Source organism: Thalassophryne amazonica, chromosome 7 (genome assembly GCF_902500255.1).
Source record: "Thalassophryne amazonica chromosome 7, fThaAma1.1, whole genome shotgun sequence".
Lineage (NCBI taxonomy): Eukaryota > Metazoa > Chordata > Actinopteri > Batrachoidiformes > Batrachoididae > Thalassophryne > Thalassophryne amazonica.
This window is the reverse complement of record NC_047109.1, coordinates 18,457,372-18,479,457: the sequence shown is the minus strand read 5'-3', so window position 1 is coordinate 18,479,457 and position 22,086 is coordinate 18,457,372. Positions and strand designations below refer to the sequence as shown.

Genomic DNA, 22,086 nt, shown 5'->3' with positions numbered 1-22,086 from the left:
TGCAGTTTTAACACACAACACAATGCCACAGATGTCACAAATTTTGTGGGAGCGTGCAGTTGGCATGTTGACTGCAGGAATGTCCATCAGAGCTGTTGCCCGGGAATTGAATGTTCATTTCTCGACCATAAGCCATTTTGAAAGGTGTTTCAGAGAATTTGGCAATACATCCAAACAGCCTGACAACCGCAGACTACGTGTAACCACACCAGCCCAGGACCTCCACATCCAGCATGTTCACCAACAAGATTGTCTGAGACCAGCCACCTGGACAGCTGCTGCAACAACTGATTTGCAGAACCAAAGAATTTCTGCACAGACTGTCAGAAACCGACTCAGGAAAGCTCATCTGCAGCTCGTCATCCTCATCTGGGTCTCGACCTGACTGCAATTCATCGTCGTAACCGACTTGAGTGGGAAAATGCTCACATTCGATGGCATCTGGCTGCTGGTCAACTCTATGCAAAGATGTGTCACACTGTGTGAGGCAAATGGTGGACACATCAGAAACTGACTGGTTTTCTGACCCCCCCCCCCCCCCCGACCCCTGTAATAACAAAGAAACTGTACATTACAGACTGGCCTTTTATTGTGGGAGTGGAGTGGAGGGTTGGGCCGAGGAGGGCTGAGATTTCACTGGATTAGGCCAATGTCCTTCAAGGAAATCAACCAATGGGCGGTTGTGGTCGATCAAAATGATTTATAATATACCTTTTCGCTTATATTATCACAGCCATGCTGCGTGTTGGCCCACCATACATTACACCAGAGGGCCTGTCCATGCCTGGTTGAGGACACCAAGATGTGTCCCATTCTTCTTTCAAACATGTCTTAAGGTGTGTTTACACATAAGCAAGACGCGTTACGAATGTCATTTTCTGTCATTCGTGACACATTCCTGACATTCTTAACGTGACTTATCACATCTGAATAGGTTTCTTAATAGTGCGTGTTGGTGCATGATATTCTTGATATTCGTGGAGCATGTTTTTGCCTGTCAAAAAATCTTCCACGAATGTCACACACCACCCTCATTTCGTCTCACGTCGTGGAGGTCGCAACTGAGCGTATTGATCCGTCTTGATGAGTGGTGATCCTTAATAGAATGTGACAACGTTTGTAGTGGTTCCTGTGATGGTTCTTGGAGCCCAGACTGTCACGCGTTATTATGAAGTGACAGGGAAACTGTCAAGGTTTGACATGACTTGTAACGTGGCGTCACATTTCACTGCGCGCCACGACGAATCAGTTTTCTGTCGCGTGTGCACAATTAAACTCGGCTCCACAGCATTCAGTTTGATGCAGTATGCCGAAGAGGAACAGTGATACGAAGTCAGCCAAGTGTCGTTCCACAGTTCCTGCTGAAGCTCCTCAGGATGCTCCTGCAGGTGTTCCACCTGCTGTGGTAACCGATGAATGGGAGAAAGAATCTGAGCCAGAGGAACCAGAGGAGCGAGAGGAGACTCACATGCAGCTGACATCTCTGCACCTCCTCCAGTCCGGCGGAGGAAGAAGCACGCACACAATTAAACCCTGCTGCACCGCATTCAGTTTGATTGCTGACACCAAGTCAGCTAAAAGTCTCATTTCAGTGCTCTTCAGGTGTTCCACCTGCTGCATGTGCTTGATGTTTGGGAAAATGCGTGAGACGAGAGCCGCATGAAGCCACACATCTGGCTCTGTCCGTCTCCTCCTCCTCCTCTCTGCGCCACTCCATGGCGCAGAGCCCAACTACGCATGCAGTCACAAAGTTCTTCTGAAAAACTGAGCCATCTGAATTCGGCTGGATGAATATGGGTGTGTGTGGGGACAATTCACCTCGTTCACAATGTGACAGAACTTAATGATGCGCTGTTACGCGCAATAGCGCGCAACAACACGGAACATTATTCTTGACCGTGCGTAATGGTTCCTGATAATTCTCCAGCAACACGTGTCATTAATCGTAACGTGTGGTAACAGGTTGCAGCAGTTCCTGAGGACACCTGACGCCTCTGCCTCAAATCATCACATTCATAATCAGCAGCCAAGAATGTGTACTTTGTGGCATTCGTGACTTGTCGTCATTATGTGTAAATGCAGCATTAATGCCTCTTCACACGTAACACGAATGAGGCCAAATGGTGCCCGAAGGAGGATTGGAATGGCAATCATGAAAAATCGGAGGCAGGTGGCCCCCAGCAGCCGTGAACTTTGGTGGCCTGACCTCCAGTCACTGTGTGCGCAACACAGAGAGGGATGTCTTTATTTCATATCATTCATATAATTTCATTAATTCCCTGTTTACTTCCATGGGCATGCTTCATGAACAAAAAGGAACAGAAGGATGATAATTCTTGTATTCTCTGCTCTTTATGACAGTAATTAAATCATTTAACAGACAAAAAGAAATCCATTTGTTTCCTCAATTCCAAAGCAGACACCATCCCAACATCAAGGCATCAAGCATCAATTAAACATCATTACCACGACATCATGATTTTCTTACATTTAAACTACATTCACTGTTCTTATAATGTTCTATAGTCTCTAATTATTTTGTCCTTACACATTTTCTTCAATTTATGAACATTTGTACATTTAATTGCTTCTGTTGCTGTGAGAGCACGATGTGGTATCACACCTCTCACCATGGTCCCACTGTGTTCGTGTGCGTGCACACAATCGTGCACAAAGCTGTCACTGCAGGATCATACGACATCCGTACATGGCTGTCAGACCTTCTGTCCATCCCGACTGCAGCTGGAATTTTTCAGGTTTCACCCATTTGGCCTGTTTCAGCCTGATTCGCCCAACTTCGTGTTATGTGTGGCCTTTAAGGTGTCCAACAGTACGAGGTCCTCATTGTTGCATTTTTCTTTTCGAAATTCTCCACGCTCTCTTTTTTGGGGACAGGACAGGACTGCAGGCAGGCCAGTCCTTTACCTATTCTCTTCTGCAGCCATGTCTTTGTAATGTGGTAGATGTGGTTTGCATTGTCTTGTTGTGGAATCTGTGTTTTTTGCTGGAAAAGACGTTAGCTTGATGGCAGCATGTGTGGCTCTAAAATCTGTGTACTTTTCTGCATTAATGCTGCATCATAGAGTGTAAATGGCCTTTGACAAGGACACTGACACGACCCCAGACCCTGGCTTTAGGACTTATTGCTGACAACAGTCTGGGCGGCCTGTTTCATCTTTGGTTCAGACCACACAGTGTCTATTTCTGACAAAAAGATTTGGAATACTGAGTCTGACCACAATACATTTCCACTTTGTGATGGCCCACGTACCCAGATACGTCTGAGCCTAGAGATGTTGTTGGCACTTCTGGACAAGGTTAATAAAAGGCTTCTTTTTTGCGCAGTAAAGTTTTAAGTGGAATTTGCAGATGTCACTCAAAGTAATCCCTGGCCCATGTGGTTACATCAGCTATTGATGAATGACTGTTCTTGATACAGTGCCATCTGAGGGATCAGAGAACATGGACATTCAACTTAGATTTGAACTCGTGCCCTTTATACACTGAAATTCCTTCAGATTACTTGAATTGTTAAATTATATCTACTGTAGAGGGAGAAATATGCAAACTCTTTCCGTCTTTCATTGAGGAACATTGTTTTTAAACATTTCTATAATTCATGTACTTTTTGAGTCTCTCTTCAGGATCAGGGCTTGAGTTTCATTCTGCACTCTGTGGTGGCTGAACTGTGTGCTGCCGTGTCTCTGTAGAACCCAGCAGTGGGGAGGAGGTGGAGCTGGAGATGCTGGTCTTGGTGTCTCAGGTCAGCGTGGCTCAAAGGGACATGGTGGTGCGACAGTTGGCTGCTGTCCTCCACGTCCTGGATAACGACATCCAGGTCCGAGCGCTGCAGGGACGCTCTCACCTCAGGTATCATGGGTGGCTCCAGCTTTTATAGGTGGGGTGGGCAGGGCTAAGGTTTATACATTTAATTAAAAATCCTCAAATGTTGTTGTTACCCTCATCAATAGATATTCTACTTTCACTCACATTCCTCAAAGTCTGGTGAAGAAAACAATGTTAATCTCAAGAACAAACACAAATCAGATCAGAAATGAGTCACAAACTCCCCAAATTATTCAGTAAACAGCATTTTGGCAAATTTCCTATTCTGATTTTTCTCCTGCGAGTTTTAAAACTTTTAATATTTTCAGGCCTCTTTTTTGACCACAAGACTTTGGAAAACGAAATTAGAGTGTTCTTAAACACATTGTACATTGTCAGTGTTTATAATGTCATTTCCACAGACAAGATGAGTATTTTTACAATCCCAGTTTTTTCTTTTTAATAAAATTTGTATATAACCGCGGTGATGGTGACTGTGACCCTGAGGGCACTGAGGGCACAGCAGATTGTCATTGAGCAGGTTTCCACCTCGTTTAAGACAGAAAGTCCTGGTTCCACAGTTCATTGCCTGGTGGAAATCTGACCTCTGACCCAGTGACCTTGACCTTTGCCAGTACAAACCCTTTTAGGGCAATTGACCACTGGATTTGGAGAACGGGATCAACCAAAAAAACCAAACAAACACTGACTCGAACGTTATTGTTAATTAGTTTATAAGAAGCAGCAGCAGCGTTTAATCCCAGAGTTGCATCAGTGAAAAGCTGGATGTCTGCAATTTCCTACTTTTAAACTCTGACAAGACTGAAATGATGGTTCTTGGTCCAGTGAGACACCAGCATCAATTTGACCAGCTAACATTTAGCTTAGGCTTGTGTGTCATACATCACACTGACAAAGTGAGGATCCTTGGGGTAATTTTTGAACCTACGTTGTCCTTTGACCTCCACATTAGAGATATTAGGACTGCTTTCTTCCACCTGCAAAATATAGTGAAGATTTGTCCCATCCTGTCTATGGCTGATGCTGAGACCCTGATTCATGCGTTTGTCTTTTCTAGATTGTACTACTGCATGTTATATTTTCTGGTTTACCACAGTCCAGCATTAGGGGTCTCCAATTGATTCAAAATGCTGCCACCAGACTTTTGACACGAAGCAGAAAGTTTGTCGACATTACACCCATTTTGGCGTCTCTTCACTGGCTTCTGTCCCTGTGAGATCAGATTTTAAGGTTCTGCTACTAGCCTATAAAATTGTTCACAGACTGGCACCTCCCTACTTAGCTGGCCAACTTAAACCCTACATACCGCCCTGGGTTTTGCATTCTCAGGGTGCAGGACTACTTTGTGTCCCTAGGGTGAATAAGATGTCTACGGGTTATAGAGCTTTCTCTTATCATGCCCCTGTTTTGTGGAATGTAGAGCTGAAACAACTAATCGAGTTAATAGATTAAAATCGATTATTAAAATAGTTGTCAACTAATTTAGTCATCGATTAGTTGCTAAATAACTTTGTTTTACCGCAAATGTTTCGTTTCTTCCATATAATCAACCGAGCTTTGCTTTGAATCTTGAACCAATGAAGGAGTGCTTCGAGCTGCTGCTTCGTTGCTTTCATTTGTTTTATTTTGCTTTATCTTAATTTTTCCCCACTAAAACCCCAAAGAGCATATGTCTGTGCGGAATATTTACCTTTATGTTAAACTGACCTGTTATGGTCTTCTGAAACAGTTGATAGACGTATTTTATGCTAACACCGATGCTAACATGTTAGCATGTCTATGGCGTTTTCAATGTTAAAGTTAGCATTAAGCTGCTGGCATTTCAGCATGTTTGTGCATTAGGGTGGTCCATAAAAATGGTCAAAAAATTTTTTTCAAAAAACTTCAAGTCTCACCCTCTAAATTTGTTGTACCTAACATAAAAACACATCATGTACAATTTCATAAAACTCTATTAATTTTTACTGGTAGCACACAGCCCTTAAAGATTTTGCTTGCAATAACTTTGTCATATAGTATGGTCATTTCCAGATATTTCCATTTTCAAATCTTTTCATATCCCATAAAATAGTTAACACTAAAACATGAATTGTGAGATGCAGTTCTTCTCGTACATGTATCATGCTCCTACAATACCTACATACTGGGGTAGCGAAGATTTTGTAACAATCAAACATTGCATTTTCATTTTATTGATGAAATACTGTTTCATTATTGATAAATTTAAATAAGTCTATGCTTTATATATTTCCACATATATTTTGATCTAGCTCCAAACAATAATATTCTTTATGCCTTGCAGTACTTAATATTCAAAAATGTATGAATCAGCACAAGAACCAATTATATAGCTGTGTAACATAAGAGAACATCCTTTACATGATAATGATATTTAAGTTGCTTGCATCATCAATCAATCAATCAATCAATTTTTTTATATAGCGCCAAATCACAACAAACAGTTGCCCCAAGGCGCTTTATATTGTAAGGCAAGGCCATACAATAATTATGTAAAACCCCAACGGTCAAAACGACCCCCTGTGAGCAAGCACTTGGCTACAGTGGGAAGGAAAAACTCCCTTTTAACAGGAAGAAACCTCCAGCAGAACCAGGCTCAGGGAGGGGCAGTCTTCTGCTGGGACTGGTTGGGGCTGAGGGAGAGAACCAGGAAAAAGACATGCTGTGGAGGGGAGCAGAGATCGATCACTAATGATTAAATGCAGAGTGGTGCATACAGAGCAAAAAGAGAAAGAAACAGTGCATCATGGGAACCCCCCAGCAGTCTACGTCTATAGCAGCATAACTAAGGGATGGTTCAGGGTCACCTGATCCAGCCCTAACTATAAGCTTTAGCAAAAAGGAAAGTTTTAAGCCTAATCTTAAAAGTAGAGAGGGTGTCTCTCTCCCTGATCTGAATTGGGAGCTGGTTCCACAGGAGAGGAGCCTGAAAGCTGAAGGCTCTGCCTCCCATTCTACTCTTACAAACCCTAGGAACTACAAGTAAGCCTGCAGTCTGAGAGCGAAGCGCTCTATTAGGGTGATATGGTACTACGAGGTCCCTAAGATAAGATGGGACCTGATTATTCAAAACCTTATAAGTAAGAAGAAGAATTTTAAATTCTATTCTAGAATTAACAGGAAGCCAATGAAGAGAGGCCAATATAGGTGAGATATGCTCTCTCCTTCTAGTCCCCGTCAGTACTCTAGCTGCAGCATTTTGAATTAACTGAAGGCTTTTTAGGGAACTTTTAGGACAACCTGATAATAATGAATTACAATAGTCCAGCCTAGAGGAAATAAATGCATGAATTAGTTTTTCAGCATCACTCTGAGACAAGACCTTTCTGATTTTAGAGATATTGCGTAAATGCAAAAAAGCAGTCCTACATATTTGTTTAATATGCGCTTTGAATGACATATCCTGATCAAAAATGACTCCAAGATTTCTCACAGTATTACTAGAGGTCAGGGTAATGCCATCCAGAGTAAGGATCTGGTTAGACACCATGTTTCTAAGATTTGTGGGGCCAAGTACAATAACTTCAGTTTTATCTGAGTTTAAAAGCAGGAAATTAGAGGTCATCCATGTCTTTATGTCTGTAAGACAATCCTGCAGTTTAGCTAATTGGTGTGTGTCCTCTGGCTTCATGGATAGATAAAGCTGGGTATCATCTGCGTAACAATGAAAATTTAAGCAATACCGTCTAATAATACTACCTAAGGGAAGCATGTATAAAGTGAATAAAATTGGTCCTAGCACAGAACCTTGTGGAACTCCATAATTAACTTTAGTCTGTGAAGAAGATTCCCCATTTACATGAACAAATTGTAATCTATTAGACAAATATGATTCAAACCACCGCAGCGCAGTGCCTTTAATACCTATGGCATGCTCTAATCTCTGTAATAAAATTTTATGGTCAGCAGTATCAAAAGCAGCACTGAGGTCTAATCAGAACAAGCACAGAGATGAGTCCACTGTCCGAGGCCATAAGAAGATCATTTGTAACCTTCACTAATGCTGTTTCTGTACTATGATGAATTCTAAAACCTGACTGAAACTCTTCAAATAGACCATTCCTCTGCAGATGATCAGTTAGCTGTTTTACAACTACCCTTTCAAGAATTTTTGAGAGAAAAGGAAGGTTGGAGATTGGCCTATAATTAGCTAAGATAGCTGGGTCAAGTGATGGCTTTTTAAGTAATGGTTTAATTACCGCCACCTTAAAAGCCTGTGGTACATAGCCAACTAACAAAGATAGATTGATCATATTTAAGATCGAAGCATTAAATAATGGTAGGGCTTCCTTGAGCAGCCTGGTAGGAATGGGGTCTAATAAACATGTTGATGGTTTGGATGAAGTAACTAATGAGAATAACTCAGACAGAACAATCGGAGAGAAAGAGTCTAACCAAATACCGGCATCACTGAAAGCAGCCAAAGATAACGATACGTCTTTGGGATGGTTATGAGTAATTTTTTCTCTAATAGTTAAAATTTTGTTAGCAAAGAAAGTCATGAAGTCATTACTAGTTAAAGTTAATGGAATACTCAGCTCAATAGAGCTCTGACTCTTTGTCAGCCTGGCTACAGTGCTGAAAAGAAACCTGGGGTTGTTCTTATTTTCTTCAATTAGTGATGAGTAGAAAGATGTCCTAGCTTTACGGAGGGCTTTTTTATAGAGCAACAGACTCTTTTTCCAGGCTAAGTGAAGATCTTCTAAATTAGTGAGACGCCATTTCCTCTCCAACTTACGGGTTATCTGCTTTAAGCTACGAGTTTGTGAGTTATACCACGGAGTCAGGCACTTCTGATTTAAAGCTCTCTTTTTCAGAGGAGCTACAGCATCCAAAGTTGTCTTCAATGAGGATGTAAAACTATTGACGAGATACTCTATCTCACTTACAGAGTTTAGGTAGCTACTCTGCACTGTGTTGGTATATGGCATTAGAGAACATAAAGAAGGAATCATATCCTTAAACCTAGTTACAGCGCTTTCTGAAAGACTTCTAGTGTAATGAAACTTATTCCCCACTGCTGGGTAGTCCATCAGAGTAAATGTAAATGTTATTAAGAAATGATCAGACAGAAGGGAGTTTTCAGGGAATACTGTTAAGTCTTCTATTTCCATACCATAGGTCAGAACAAGATCTAAGATATGATTAAAGTGGTGGGTGGACTCATTTACTTTTTGAGCAAAGCCAATAGAGTCTAATAATAGATTAAATGCAGTGTTGAGGCTGTCATTCTCAGCATCTGTGTGGATGTTAAAATCGCCCACTATAATTATCTGAGCTAAGCACTAAGTCAGACAAAAGGTCTGAAAATTCACAGAGAAACTCACAGTAACGACCAGGTGGACGATAGATAATAACAAATAAAACTGTTTTTTGGGACTTCCAATTTGGATGGACAAGACTAAGAGTCAAGCTTTCAAATGAATTAAAGCTCTGTCTGGGTTTTTGATTAATTAATAAGCTGGAATGGAAGATTGCTGCTAATCCTCCGCCCCGGCCCGTGCTACGAGCATTCTGACAGTTAGTGTGACTCGGGGGTGTTGACTCATTTAAACTAACATATTCATCCTGCTGTAACCAGGTTTCTGTAAGGAAGAATAAATCAATATGTTGATCAATTATTATATCATTTACCAACAGGGACTTAGAAGAGAGAGACCTAATGTTTAATAGACCACATTTAACTGTTTTAGTCTGTGGTGGAGTTGAAGGTGCTATATTATTTTTTCTTTTTGAATTTTTATGCTTAAATAGATTTTTGCTGGTTATTGGTAGTCTGGGAGCAGACACCGTCTCTACGGGGATGGGGTAATGAGGGGATGGCAGAGGGAGAGAAGCTGCAGAGAGGTGTGTAAGACTACAACTCTGCTTCCTGGTCCCAACCCTGGATAGTCACGGTTTGGAGGATTTAAGAAAATTGGCCAGATTTCTAGAAATGAGAGCTGCTCCATCCAAAGTGGGATGGATGCCGTCTCTCCTAACAAGACCAGGTTTTCCCCAGAAGCTTTGCCAATTATCTATGAAGCCTACCTCATTTTTTGGACACCACTCAGACACTCCCGGTCCGATTGGGGAGGGGCCCAGAGAAAACTACAGAGTCCGACATTGTTTTTGCAAAGTTACACACCGATTTAATGTTAATTTTAGTGACCTCCGATTGGCGTAACCAGGTGTCATTACTGCCGACGTGAATTACAATCTTACCAAATTTACGCTTAGCCTTAGCCAGCAGTTTCAAATTTCCTTCAATGTCGCCTGCTCTGGCCCCCGGAAGACAATTGACTATGGTTGCTGGTGTCACTAACTTCACATTTCTCAAAACAGAGTCGCCAATAACCAGAGTTTGATCCTCGGCAGGTGTGTCGTCGAGTGGGGAAAAACGGTTAGAAATGTGAACGGGTTGGCGGTGTACACGGGGCTTCTGTTTAGAACTACGCTTCCTCCTCACAGTCACCCAGTCGGCCTGCTTTCCCGGCTGCTCGGGATCTGCCAGGGGGTAACTAACGGCGGCTAAGCTACCTTGGTCCGCACCGACTACAGGGGCCTGGCTAGCTGTAGAATTTTCCACGGTGCGGAGCCGAGTCTCCAATTCGCCCAGCCTGGCCTCCAAAGCTATGAATAAGCTACACTTATTACAAGTACCGTTACTGCTAAAGGAGGCCGAGGAATAACTAAACATTTCACACCCAGAGCAGGAAAGTGCGGGAGAGACAGGAAGCCGCCATGCTAAATCGGCTAAGAGCTAGTAGCTACGCTAAGCTAGCGGATTCCTAAAAACACACAAAGTGAATAATGTGTAAATAATTTAGAGGTGATTCAGCAGAAGGAGTGCTTTAGTTAAGGCACGTAAAGATTACACTGGGAAACAAATCGTAATCTAGATAACTAGATCAATCTAACTGCGCAGATTAAACAGCTAACAGATACAGAAAAACACCGCTGTGCTCCGGAACAGGAAGTGATACAATACCGCAGTGAGAGCCAACCACCAGTAGAGGCATCATGACCAAGACTTGCTGCCGTTTCAGTCAGAATATAGGTGGCACTTCTGTCTGTTGTTTTGGTCCTATCCAATGCTGCTGCAAGTCCTGGTGTTACAACAGCTTTAATTTTACTGGCTTTTTGTGGCACTGGCATAACAAATTATTCATCTGGACTTTCTGTGTTCTCTTCACTCTGGCTGGAGACAGTGTCAGGTAGTGAGACATTAGATGGTCCAGGCTCCTCCAGTTTCTCTTTGTATTTTGCTTCTGCAGCTTTCCTTTTTTCTGCTCTTTGTTCTTTGGCAGTTTGTATTTTATCTATGCCTGTCATGCATCCTCTACCTTTCTCTCGCTGAGCAAGTAGGAACTGTCTGTCATCTTCAAACTTTGTCATTGTTAGGACATCCTGATGTGCCATGTCAAACAAGTCCTCCAAAGATTCACAAAACACTGTTTCATCTTTCTTCTGCTTGTCTGTATTGCGATTCTTGGTCTTTTTCAATGTTTTCCATTTTCCGAACACCTTTTCTTTGTGATCAGATGCTGCTTTGCCCTCAGTGGGATTCTAGCTCTCTCCCAAAAAGGAATTGCCACGTCTATAGAGGTCACAGCAGCATCATGGACAGTTTTCTTCAAATCAGTGTGTTTGAAGAAAAATACCTTGAGTATTTGCCCATTTGAGGGCAATTTGTTTCCCTTTATTTCAGTCAGTGGAACCAATAAGGTATACAAATGTTCTACTTCTAGTAGCTGACATGTTTTACTGAAGTTTCCAGTTAATGGTTAAGCATGTTAAGTCAGCAAGTATCTCTTTTTACATTTATCTCATGTTAGATTCACCATCACCAAAGATCTGAAAGAAAAGAAGCTGTGAATTGAAGCAAAATTTTCAGCTTGTAGCCTAAAATAACATTTTTGAAAGTATGTTGTTTGTGAGAAATATTTAAACCCAGGTATAGTTTTAAATTGAATATAAAATTATACTTTAGTTACACTCAGGTGGTTAACTTCTATCCTCTTTATAAGTGATGTGATTAGATACTGGATAAAGGATAACCTATTGCACGGGCACTCGGGCAGCAATAACTGATATATTTACAACCTTCAGCTATGATGTGCTACCTCTAAATATTAATGTATGACAAAAATATTTGGCAGACTTTCTTTTTTCCCAAAGCATCATAAAATGAAGGGGTGAGAGTAATTTCCAACTTTTATTTTTTAGAACCACCCTATTGTGCATTTGTTGTCAGTTTTTCAGCATCAGAGTGATGCTGAAAAACTAATTCATGCATTTATTTCCTCTAGGCTGGACTATTGTAATTCATTATTATCAGGTTGTCCTAAAAGTTCCCTGAAAAGCCTTCAGTTAATTCAAAATGCTGCAGCTAGAGTACTGACTGGGACTAGAAGGAGAGAGCATATTTCACCCATATTGGCCTCTCTTCATTGGCTTCCTGTTAATTCTAGAATAGAATTTAAAATTCTTCTTCTTACTTATAAGGTTTTGAATAATCAGGTCCCATCTTATCTTAGGGACCTCATAGTACCATATCACCCCAATAGAGCGCTTCGCTCTCAGACTGCAGGCTTACTTGTAGTTCCTAGGGTTTGTAAGAGTAGAATGGGAGGCAGAGCCTTCAGCTTTCAGGCTCCTCTCCTCTGGAACCAGCTCCCAATTCGGATCAGGGAGACACTACTAGTGTTTCTTTCTCGTTTTGCTCTGTATGCACCACTCTGCATTTAATCATTAGTGATTGATCTCTGCTCCCCTCCACAGCATGTCTTTTTCCTGGTTCTCTCCCTCAGCCCCAACCAGTCCCAGCAGAAGACTGCCCCTCCCTGAGCCTGGTTCTGCTGGAGGTTTCTTCCTGTTAAAAGGGAGTTTTTCCTTCCCACTGTCGCCAAGTGCTTGCTCACAGGGGGTCATTTTGACCATTGGGGTTTTTACGTAATTATTGTATGGCTTTTGCCTTACAATATAAAGCGCCTTGGGGCAACTGTTTGTTGTGATTTGGCGCTATATAAATAAAATTGATTGAATTGATTGATTGATTATATAATAATTAATGGCTCAGCGTTTGTTGTCGTAAAAGAGTCAAATGTATTACAAATTATAATATTTTTAATTTATTTTTATTTATATATTAATAATAATAGCAACAATAATAATAGTAATAATAACTAATAATGCTACAATACAATTTTAGAGAAAGAGACATGAGTCACGTGTCATTGTGAAATGACCACATAGTTTACAAGTTATACAGAGAATGTTATACATATAATGAGTCAGGCTACAGTTTTTGATTTAGGTTTTATGGTTAACTGGTTATGCCAATTGCTCATTTGCAGCAACAAAAATACCTCTTTTTTCACCATATATTTTATAACATTTATATGTTTCAATGTTGTTTTATGGGAACTCAGCACTTTGATAAAGCAATGTCATTTGAAATAATTATTTTTGTTTTTTATTATAAACTGTTTTATTCTTTATTATTTTATATTTCAACAGCCAAGGGACATTTGATGATTTGTTGATTTTCAAGTATTTTAAGTTTTCAAATAATGTTCTGTTATTAAATAAAGTGATGGAAGGAGAGAAAAATTGTTTCCCTGGCACATTTTTTAAAAATTCCCCGCTAATCCGATTAATCATGTCGAAACCCCATCAGATTCATCGATGATCCAAATAATCATTTGTTGCAGCCCTAGTGGAATGATCTCCCTGTGTCAATAAAACAGATTCTGTAGAGACTTTCAACTCCAGACCTAAGACACACTTATTTTCCCTTTCATATGGCTAGCATACTGGCAGAGGGAGTTTTTCCTTACCACTGTCACCTGTGTTCTTGCTCTGGGGGTTAGTAAGGTTAGACCTTACTTGTGTGAAGCGCCTTGAGGCAACTTTGTTGTGATTTGGCACTATATAAATGAAAATAAATTGAAATTGAATAGAGTTACTGATGTTTGGAATAAATTTTTTTGAGTTCACTTTGTTGAGTTCAGAAATGTTTTGAAGATTAAATCAAGTGTTCAGCTACTTTTGAATAAACTTCTAAATTAAGTTAAACATTGCTTATATTTAGTAGACCTGGCTACGCAAGGGATATTTGCATGTTCTAACAAAATCAATGTGTGTATTTAGAAACTGTGGCATCCTGTGTTTTGTGTGTGCAGCACGGTGTTGCGGCTCTCGGTGCGGGGCCCCAGGGGGCCGGTACCGGGCTCCAGGGTGGTCGGCCTGCTGAGGAAACAGCTCCTCAGAGACAAGAGCGACTTCCTGCTTTTCAGAGTCCTGAGGATCGATACCGTCTGTGAGTTGGACACACAGATCAACCATAATCCAGAGAAGAAACCTGATCTACATGAGGGGCCCCCTGGGCCCCCCAACAACTCATTAATACATTATTGGTTATTCTTAACTGAACAAGCATTTTGTAATTCTTCATTTTATTCATTTGCTTATGCAGGAAACATTCAGCATCCTGTTTGATTTCTGATTAAATCTTTTTGTCATTTAGAGTTTATTTTGTTGTTTTCCTTCAGCGTGTTTGCTGCGCTGTTCTGGGCATGGTCAGTGTGACCCAATCACTAAAGAGTGCGTCTGCGACACCTTCTGGATGGATAACCTGATTCGTCGTTTCCTTGGTGATGGAGAGAGCAACTGTGGTAATTATTAACACTGCAGAGAGACTTTATGAAAAAAAAAAAAAAATCCATAAAAACGAGCAAATTTTACTTTGAAAATTATTACTAGTTCCCCATAAGGGCAACAGGCACAATTGTAAGTTGATTTTTGTCTGTCAGCCCATCTCATTTTCATAAAACATTAACTTCTTAAATGAAGACCAAATCAAGACCTTTGTGGCACATTTGGGCAGCATTTGTCGTGATCTAGTGGGCGATGTGAGCATTTCTGGGCTTCTGTATGCTTCCTAATTGTGAAACCCCAAATTCAGCAAAAAAGGCATTTATAAATGTCAGAAATGCATGTGCTTTTTTGGGGGAGAGGGAGCCAGAGCTCTGACCTCCCAGTATTAATTATTAATGTATAAATATTTCAGTTTTCAAATTTTTACAATTCTTGAGTTTTGTGATGCAAAAGTTTGCCAGAAAGACAGAATTTCTCCTGACAAGCACAACTTACAGTTAACCGTTAATGTGTGTAAAGAAAGCCTCAAATGAGGGAGTTAAAAGAGAGAGGCACAAATTAAATCAAGGCTTTGGGTGGTGATTAGAGTGCCTGAATGATTTCTTCTTCTATGAACCTGTCTTGTGACATCATAAAGCTCTACAGATGCCAGTGATGGGGCTGGCAGAATAATGCACCCTGAGACCCCTGTGGTTTCCTGTTGGGGCCAGAATTCCATTTTATAGGTTTTCTCCTCAGAGGAACTTGTTTTGGTGCAAATGTAAAACTGTCCGTTTGTATATTTCCAAAGTCAGCAGATTACTGCCAAAGGTAGAAACACACACACACACACACACACACACACACACACACACACACACACACACACACACACACACACACACACACACACACACACACACACACACACACACACTTCTTGTATCAGGCTTAAAATAATAGTAATACAACCCCAATTCCAATGAAGTTGGGACATTGTGTAAAATGTAAATAAAACAGAATATGATTTGCAAATCATGTTCAACCTATATTCAACTGAATACACCACAAAGACAAGATATTTAATGTTCAAACTGATAAACTTTATTGTTTTTGTGCAAATATTTGCTCATTTTGAAATGGATGCCTTTCAAAAAAGCTGGGACAGTGGTATGTTTACCACTGTGTTACATCACCTTTCCTTATAACAACACTCAATAAGCGTTTGGGAACTGAGAACACTAATTGTTGAAGCTTTGTAGGTGGAATTCTTTCTCATCCTTGCTTGATGTACGACTTCAGTTGTTCAATAGTCCGGGGTCTCCATTGTCATATTTTGCGCTTCATAATGCGCCACACATTTTCAATGGGCGACAGGTCTGGACTGCAGGCAGGCCAGTCTAGTACCCACACTCTTTTACTATGAAGCCACGCTGTTGTAACACCTGCAGAATGTGGCTTGGCATTGTCTTGCTGAAGTAAGCAGGAACGTCCCTGAAAAAGACGTTGCTTGGATGGCAGCATGTGTTGCTCCAAAACCTGGATGTACCTTTCAGCATTGATGGTGCCATCACAGACGTGTAAGTTGCCCATGCCATGGGCACTAACACACCCCCATACCATCACAGATGCTGGCTTTTGAACTTTGCGCTGGTTACAATCTGGATGCTCTTTTTCCTCTTTCGTCTAGAGGACACGATGGCCATGATTTCCAAAAACAATTTGAAATGTGAACTCAACAGACCACAGCACACTTTTCCACTTTGCATGTCCATTTCAGATGAGCTCGGGCCCAGAGAAGGTGGCGGCGTTTCTGGATATTGTTGATGTATGGCTTTCGCTTTGCAGGAGTTTTAACTTGCACTTGTAGATGTAGCGGCGAACTGTGTTAACTGACAATAGTTTTCTGAAGTGTTCCTGAGCCCACACAGTAAGATCCTTTACACAATGATGTTGGTTTTAATGCAGTGCCATCTGAGAGATTGAAGGTCACGGGCATTCAGTGTTGGTTTTCAGCCTTGCTGCTTACATGTTGAAAGTTCTCCAGATTCTCTGAATCTTCTGATTATATTATGGACTGTAGATGATGGAATCCCTAAATTCCCTGCAAATGAACGTTGAGAAACATTGTTCTTGTGTTGGACTATTTTTTCATGCAGTCGTTCACAAAGTGGTGATCCTCGCTCCATCTTTTGCACGTGAACAGCTGAGCCTTTTGGGGATGCTCCTTTTATACCCAATCATGACACCTCACCTGTTTCCAGTTGGGTGTTCTTTGAGCGTTCACCACCTACAAAGCAACAGATGCTAACATCCAAGCAACGTCTTTTTCAGGGACGTCCCTGCTTATTTCAGCAAGACAATGCCAAGCCACATTCTGCACGTGTTACAACAGTGTGGCTTCGTAGAAAAAGAGTGCAGGTACTAGACTGGGCTGCCTGCAGTCAAGACCTGTTGCCCATTGAAAATGTGTGGCGTATTATGAAGCACAAAATACAACAACAGAGACCCCGGACTGTTGGAACAACTGAAGTCGTACATCAAGCAAAAATGGGAAAGAATTCCACCTACAAAGTTTCAGCAATTAGTGTCCTCAGTTCCCAAAAGTTTACCGAGTGTTGTTAGAAGGAAAGGTGATGTAACACAGTGGTAAACATACTACTGTCCCAGCGTTTTTGAAATGTGTTGCAGGCATCCATTTCAAAATGAGCAAATATTTGCACAAAAACAATAAAGTCTATCAGTCTGAACATTAAATATCTTGTCTTTATGGTGTATTCAACTGAATATAGGTTGAAGAGGATTTGCAAATCATTGTATTGTTTTTATTTACATTTTACACAACATCCCAACGTCACTGGAATTGGGGTTATACAAAAAACAAACAACCTTAGATTCCATTGTGCAGAAAGTAGCACCGTATAAAACATTTAAAACATGAGGAGAAGCCCGTTTGAAGCAAAACAGAAGACCACGCCACGTTTTTTCCCCCCCCTCTTCTCTAGAGCAACATCACATCAGGCATTTTGGTTCTGCAGCTTTGATTTAACAGAATTTTTTTCTTTTATAAACTAGAGTGGCAGGCGCTCTATGTAATCCTGACCAGCTTCGTTGTCATGATCGTCATCCTGTCCATCAGCTGGACCTTCATCTGCTGCTGCAAGAGGTGAGAGAACCCAAACTCACGGGTTCCGGTACGCCCTCAAACAAACATTCCTCCTTAAACATGAGGAACTGTTTGTGACAGTACCTTCACTGTCCTGCACCATGTACACACAATTTGGATTAAATGACCCTCAAAGTAAAGTTCAAGGTCTGCACTTGCTCCGACACCCCCCTCCCCCAATGGGCCCATCTCTTTCCTGATTTTGCATTTAAACACAGTCTGTGATTGTTGTTCAGGAGGAGACACACCCGAGTGAAGAAGAAAACCAAGTATACAATCTTGGACAACGTGGACGATCAGGAGAGGGTGGAACTCCGACCCAAATTCAGTAAGTCCTCAGTTCTCACTGGACCAATCAGAACGTAGAGGCAGCGATATGTCCCCATATTCGACCTGTAAAGACATCCTTAGGTTTCCTAGTTAATGTGGTTCTGGTCATCATTAAGAGTCCTGCTTGGATTCTTGAAGGAGATTCATACAAATGAGTCTTCTGGTCCCCTCTGCAAATCATTTATTACAAATTGTGGATGCATTAGGATTTCAGCAATGCATTCAGGGTTCAACCCTGGATTTGGTTCTCGCACATGGTATTACTGTCATGAATATTGACATCATGACTCTTGCTTCAGTGGTCTCTGATCACTCACTTATTAGGTTTACAGTTTCATTGCCATGTTTAGTGGAACAACAACCTTATCACTGTGGCAACGCATCAACTCCTCAACTGCGACTGAACTCAAAGCTAGACTGCCTGATGTCTTAACTTCACGTTTGGAAAATGCCCAATCAGTAGACAGTCTTGTGGACAGTTTAAACTCGGTGCTCAAAACCTCACTCGACATGATTGCGCCACCTTTATTAAAACCACGCCCCCCAAAAACACAGTCACCTTGGTTCAGTGATTACTTGCGTGACCTCAAGCATAAAGGCTAGAGGTCTAGAACGGAAATGGCGTAGTTCAAAATTAGAAGTATTCTTGTGTGGTGCGATGCTATCTTAGAATATAAGCACGCATTACTGGCTACAAAGCGGATCTATTACTCTGATTTGATCAGCAAAAACAAGCATAACTCAAAGTTCTTCTTTGACACGTGGCAACACTAATTCATGGACAACCACCTGAAAGTCGCTCTCCTTATACAGCATAAGATTTCATAGATTACTTCGAGAAGAAAATAGACGACATTAGGTTAAACATATTGTAGCATGCCTTAACCCAGCCACTAAATGGTAAATGGACTACATTTATGTAGCGCTTTTCCACCTGCATCAGATGCTCAACACGCTTTACAATACTGCCTCACATTCACCCCAATGTCAGGGTGCTGCCACACAAGGCGCTCACTACACACCGGGAGCAACTAGGGGATTAAGGTCCTTGGCCAAGGGCCCTTAGTGATTTTCCAGTCAGGCTGGGATTTGAACCAAGGATCCTCTCGTTATCAAGCCTAACACCTTAACCACTACACCCTGCTATTGAGGTGGGTGGTATTACTGAGATATTACCTCGATTTACAGAATTTGATAGTATCTCACTAGGCGTGCTGATGAAACTCGTAATGTCTACAAAAAGCACAACCTGCTTATTTGATCTCATACCAACAAAACTGTAAAAAAAAAAAAAAAAAGTTATCGGAACTAAATTTATTGGAAGCTAATGGTTTTCAGAGTTATCTGAAAAGCTAATCTGCTAACAAAAATGTTAGCTTCAATAATTGACGGTTAGCGGATTAGCGGAACTGTGCCCACCACTGCTCTAGGGGTTGGTAAGTAAGGTTAGACCTTACTTGAGTGAAGCACCTTGAGGCAACTTTGTGATTTGGTGCTATATAAATGAATTAAATTGAAGTCTTTGTTTCTACGGAGACTAAAGAGGTGGGGTGCTCCAAAAATTCAGTGAACACACTCATGTTGTGTGTCAGCCTCCTCAAACAGAGACAATGGACAGCTGTCCTCACAGAAAGGATCAGATCACACAAACATCTGTTGGACAGGTTCAGCATTTTGTCCTCATCGTGATCCATTTATTATTTTGCTCACGTTCCACAGATCCTGAGCGCCTCCACGGAGCAGGACCATCCCACTTCCACTATGACCTTTACCCCAGAACATAAACTGTTCTTCTGGCAGATGAGTGAAGAGTTTTGTCATGTGTAGCTTTATTCACGTCTTGGTACCACTTCGAACTTTTACCGCACAAAAGCAAACCCACCCACAGCGAATGAGCCACAATGGAACAAAATAAAGAAACTGCAGGTGTGATAACGCTGTCCGCTTCGACCCGAACTCGCAGGGTAAAGCTACGTCCACTCGTTACTGCTTCCTGACTTGCTCATCTCAACACCATTATTTGATGGCAGAACAACTCAGGAACCTTCTTCTTCTCCGCCTTTGCAGCTAGATCTCTGTGCTTTGGCCCCTCCCTCTCCAGCTGCGTGACTGGCGACACTTCTGGTTTCTCCACCAGCTTCCAAACTTCATCTTGCTTCTGGACAACCAGACTGTTGCTCTGAGGTCTGATTTCGAGATGTCATCTTCTGCGTTTATCTCCTTTACAGGGTTCAAATACTTGAAGTCGGCTTCAGTTGGTAGATCCTCTGGATCCAAATTCTCTGCTTCAGGACTTCACTCTCCATCCTGTTTCTTCACACTCTGTGATGAGTTCAGTCTACTTTTTTCCTGCTTTGTTGGCAGGAACTCATTGAGGTCTGTGCTTCCTCCTGCCCCCTACAGTCTGCCTACATGTATAACACCTGGTGGTGCCATGTTGGCCCAGTTGAGTATTTGTAGTCTTGGTGGTGGAATGACCAGTCCTCCAATCCAGATGCTGAGTTACACGTTCCAGCAGTACTGAAACTTCAGTTTGTTCTGTTGATCTAGTTCAAGCTGGACTGGAACTTTTCCCCGACTAGTTAAGTCACGGTAGAGAAGCTTGAATCTTTGACTGGACTGGGTTCCTTGATGTGAGGACATTTCTGGTAGACTACCAGAGCAAGAATTTTAGCTGAGGAAGCTTCTGCGATTTGAAGCGAAACGTCCTCGCGTCAAGCAACCCAGTCCAGTCGAAGATTCAAGCTTCTCTACTATGGAAACCACCTGGACAACTGAGAGCCTTCACAGAAACATAGTTAAGTCACGCTTAATAAAATCGTAACAGGAACCAAGTGAGACCTGCAGGACGGCAGACCTCAAAGATCTTTCCTTCTTGCAGGTATCAAACATCGCAGCACGGAACACAACTCCAGCCTGATGATGTCAGAGTCGGAGTTGGACAGCGACCAGGACACACTATTCAGCCGGGACCGATCGGTGCGCAGCAGGAACCGGCTCGGCCCTCAGGCCTCCAACGGGAATGTGTTGAGCTGACAGGGTGGAACACCGGATCCTTCTGATGGACTAAAGTTTGAACTTTTTAGGTGCAGAGAGGTCAGCGAACTGCTTCAGGGGTCATGACCTTTGGAAGGAAATGGAATTGTGCACATTTGCAGCTGGCAGGTTTGTCATGGTACAATACTGATTGGATTGAAGAACATTCTGGAACAGTTTGAATGTTTTATTGCAAACAGCTTCAATCGTGAGTTTGTTTTCTTGCCTGCGACGTCTAAAATAGGAACACCAGACGGAAATAATTAGAAAACTGTTTAATGACACATTTCTTACAATTCTGTTAACATCTATGATTATGACCACAAAGATGAGCTTGTTTTTCCATTAACACAATAATTTAAAGCAGTTGTGCTGTAAATTACAATCTGCTGTGACGAACAAACAGCGACGTCTTCACTCCGACAGTGTCACCTCATTACATTTCACTGTATCCTTTTTGTTCTATTTATTATGAGCTACGTTACACAAAAACTAACATAAAATTAACAACTGTGTGAATGTTTTCATCATAAACTCAGAGGTAACAATGAGGGTTTTTTTATTTTTACTTTACAACAAAATCAGTAAAAAGTAAGTCCCTTCACCTTCCACCTTGTCTTCACTCAGGGACGCCACAGCTCAGCAAAGGAGGACCTGCATGTTGATTTAGCACAAGTTTTACACCGGATGCCCTTGATGACGCAACTTCACATTATATGGAGAATGTGTATAGGTGGGGTTTGAACCAGGAACCTTCCACACAGAAAACACGCTCTCTTAACCGCTTGTCCCCCACTCCTGCCCCGTTCAACAAAATCAGCCCTCTGTGTTTAATGGGTCCTAATTAGATTAAGACAGCCTGACCACTCGGAGGCGCTGTAGTCTGCTGCAGCGTTTTTACCTAATATGACAGTGGGAGAAACCCAGCAACACAGGAAGAAAAAACTCCACACAGACAGGAAGTGAGCACTGCTGGAATCTAACTTCAGAACTTCTTATTGTTCATTTTAACACGGAAATACTACAGACACATTATGGTCAAGCTTGGACCGTCATTGATTTGACACATA

General features: G+C 41.6%; 1 protein-coding gene across 2 annotated transcripts in view; it reads left to right on the top strand.

The window, feature by feature from the left end:
- Nucleotides 1-21,141, top strand: part of si:ch73-215d9.1 (dyslexia-associated protein KIAA0319) — a 53,079-nt gene extending 31,938 nt beyond the window's left edge. For both annotated transcript variants that reach the window (XM_034173928.1, XM_034173927.1), the window contains 6 exons: nucleotides 3,711-3,870; nucleotides 14,031-14,167; nucleotides 14,400-14,522; nucleotides 17,560-17,650; nucleotides 17,887-17,978; nucleotides 20,862-21,141. In XM_034173928.1, coding sequence (XP_034029819.1) covers nucleotides 3,711-3,870; nucleotides 14,031-14,167; nucleotides 14,400-14,522; nucleotides 17,560-17,650; nucleotides 17,887-17,978; nucleotides 20,862-21,016 — 758 coding nt within the window. In that variant the 3' untranslated portion in view covers nucleotides 21,017-21,141. The remainder of the gene's footprint in view (nucleotides 1-3,710; nucleotides 3,871-14,030; nucleotides 14,168-14,399; nucleotides 14,523-17,559; nucleotides 17,651-17,886; nucleotides 17,979-20,861) is intronic.
- The last annotated feature ends 945 nt before the right edge of the window (nucleotides 21,142-22,086 follow it).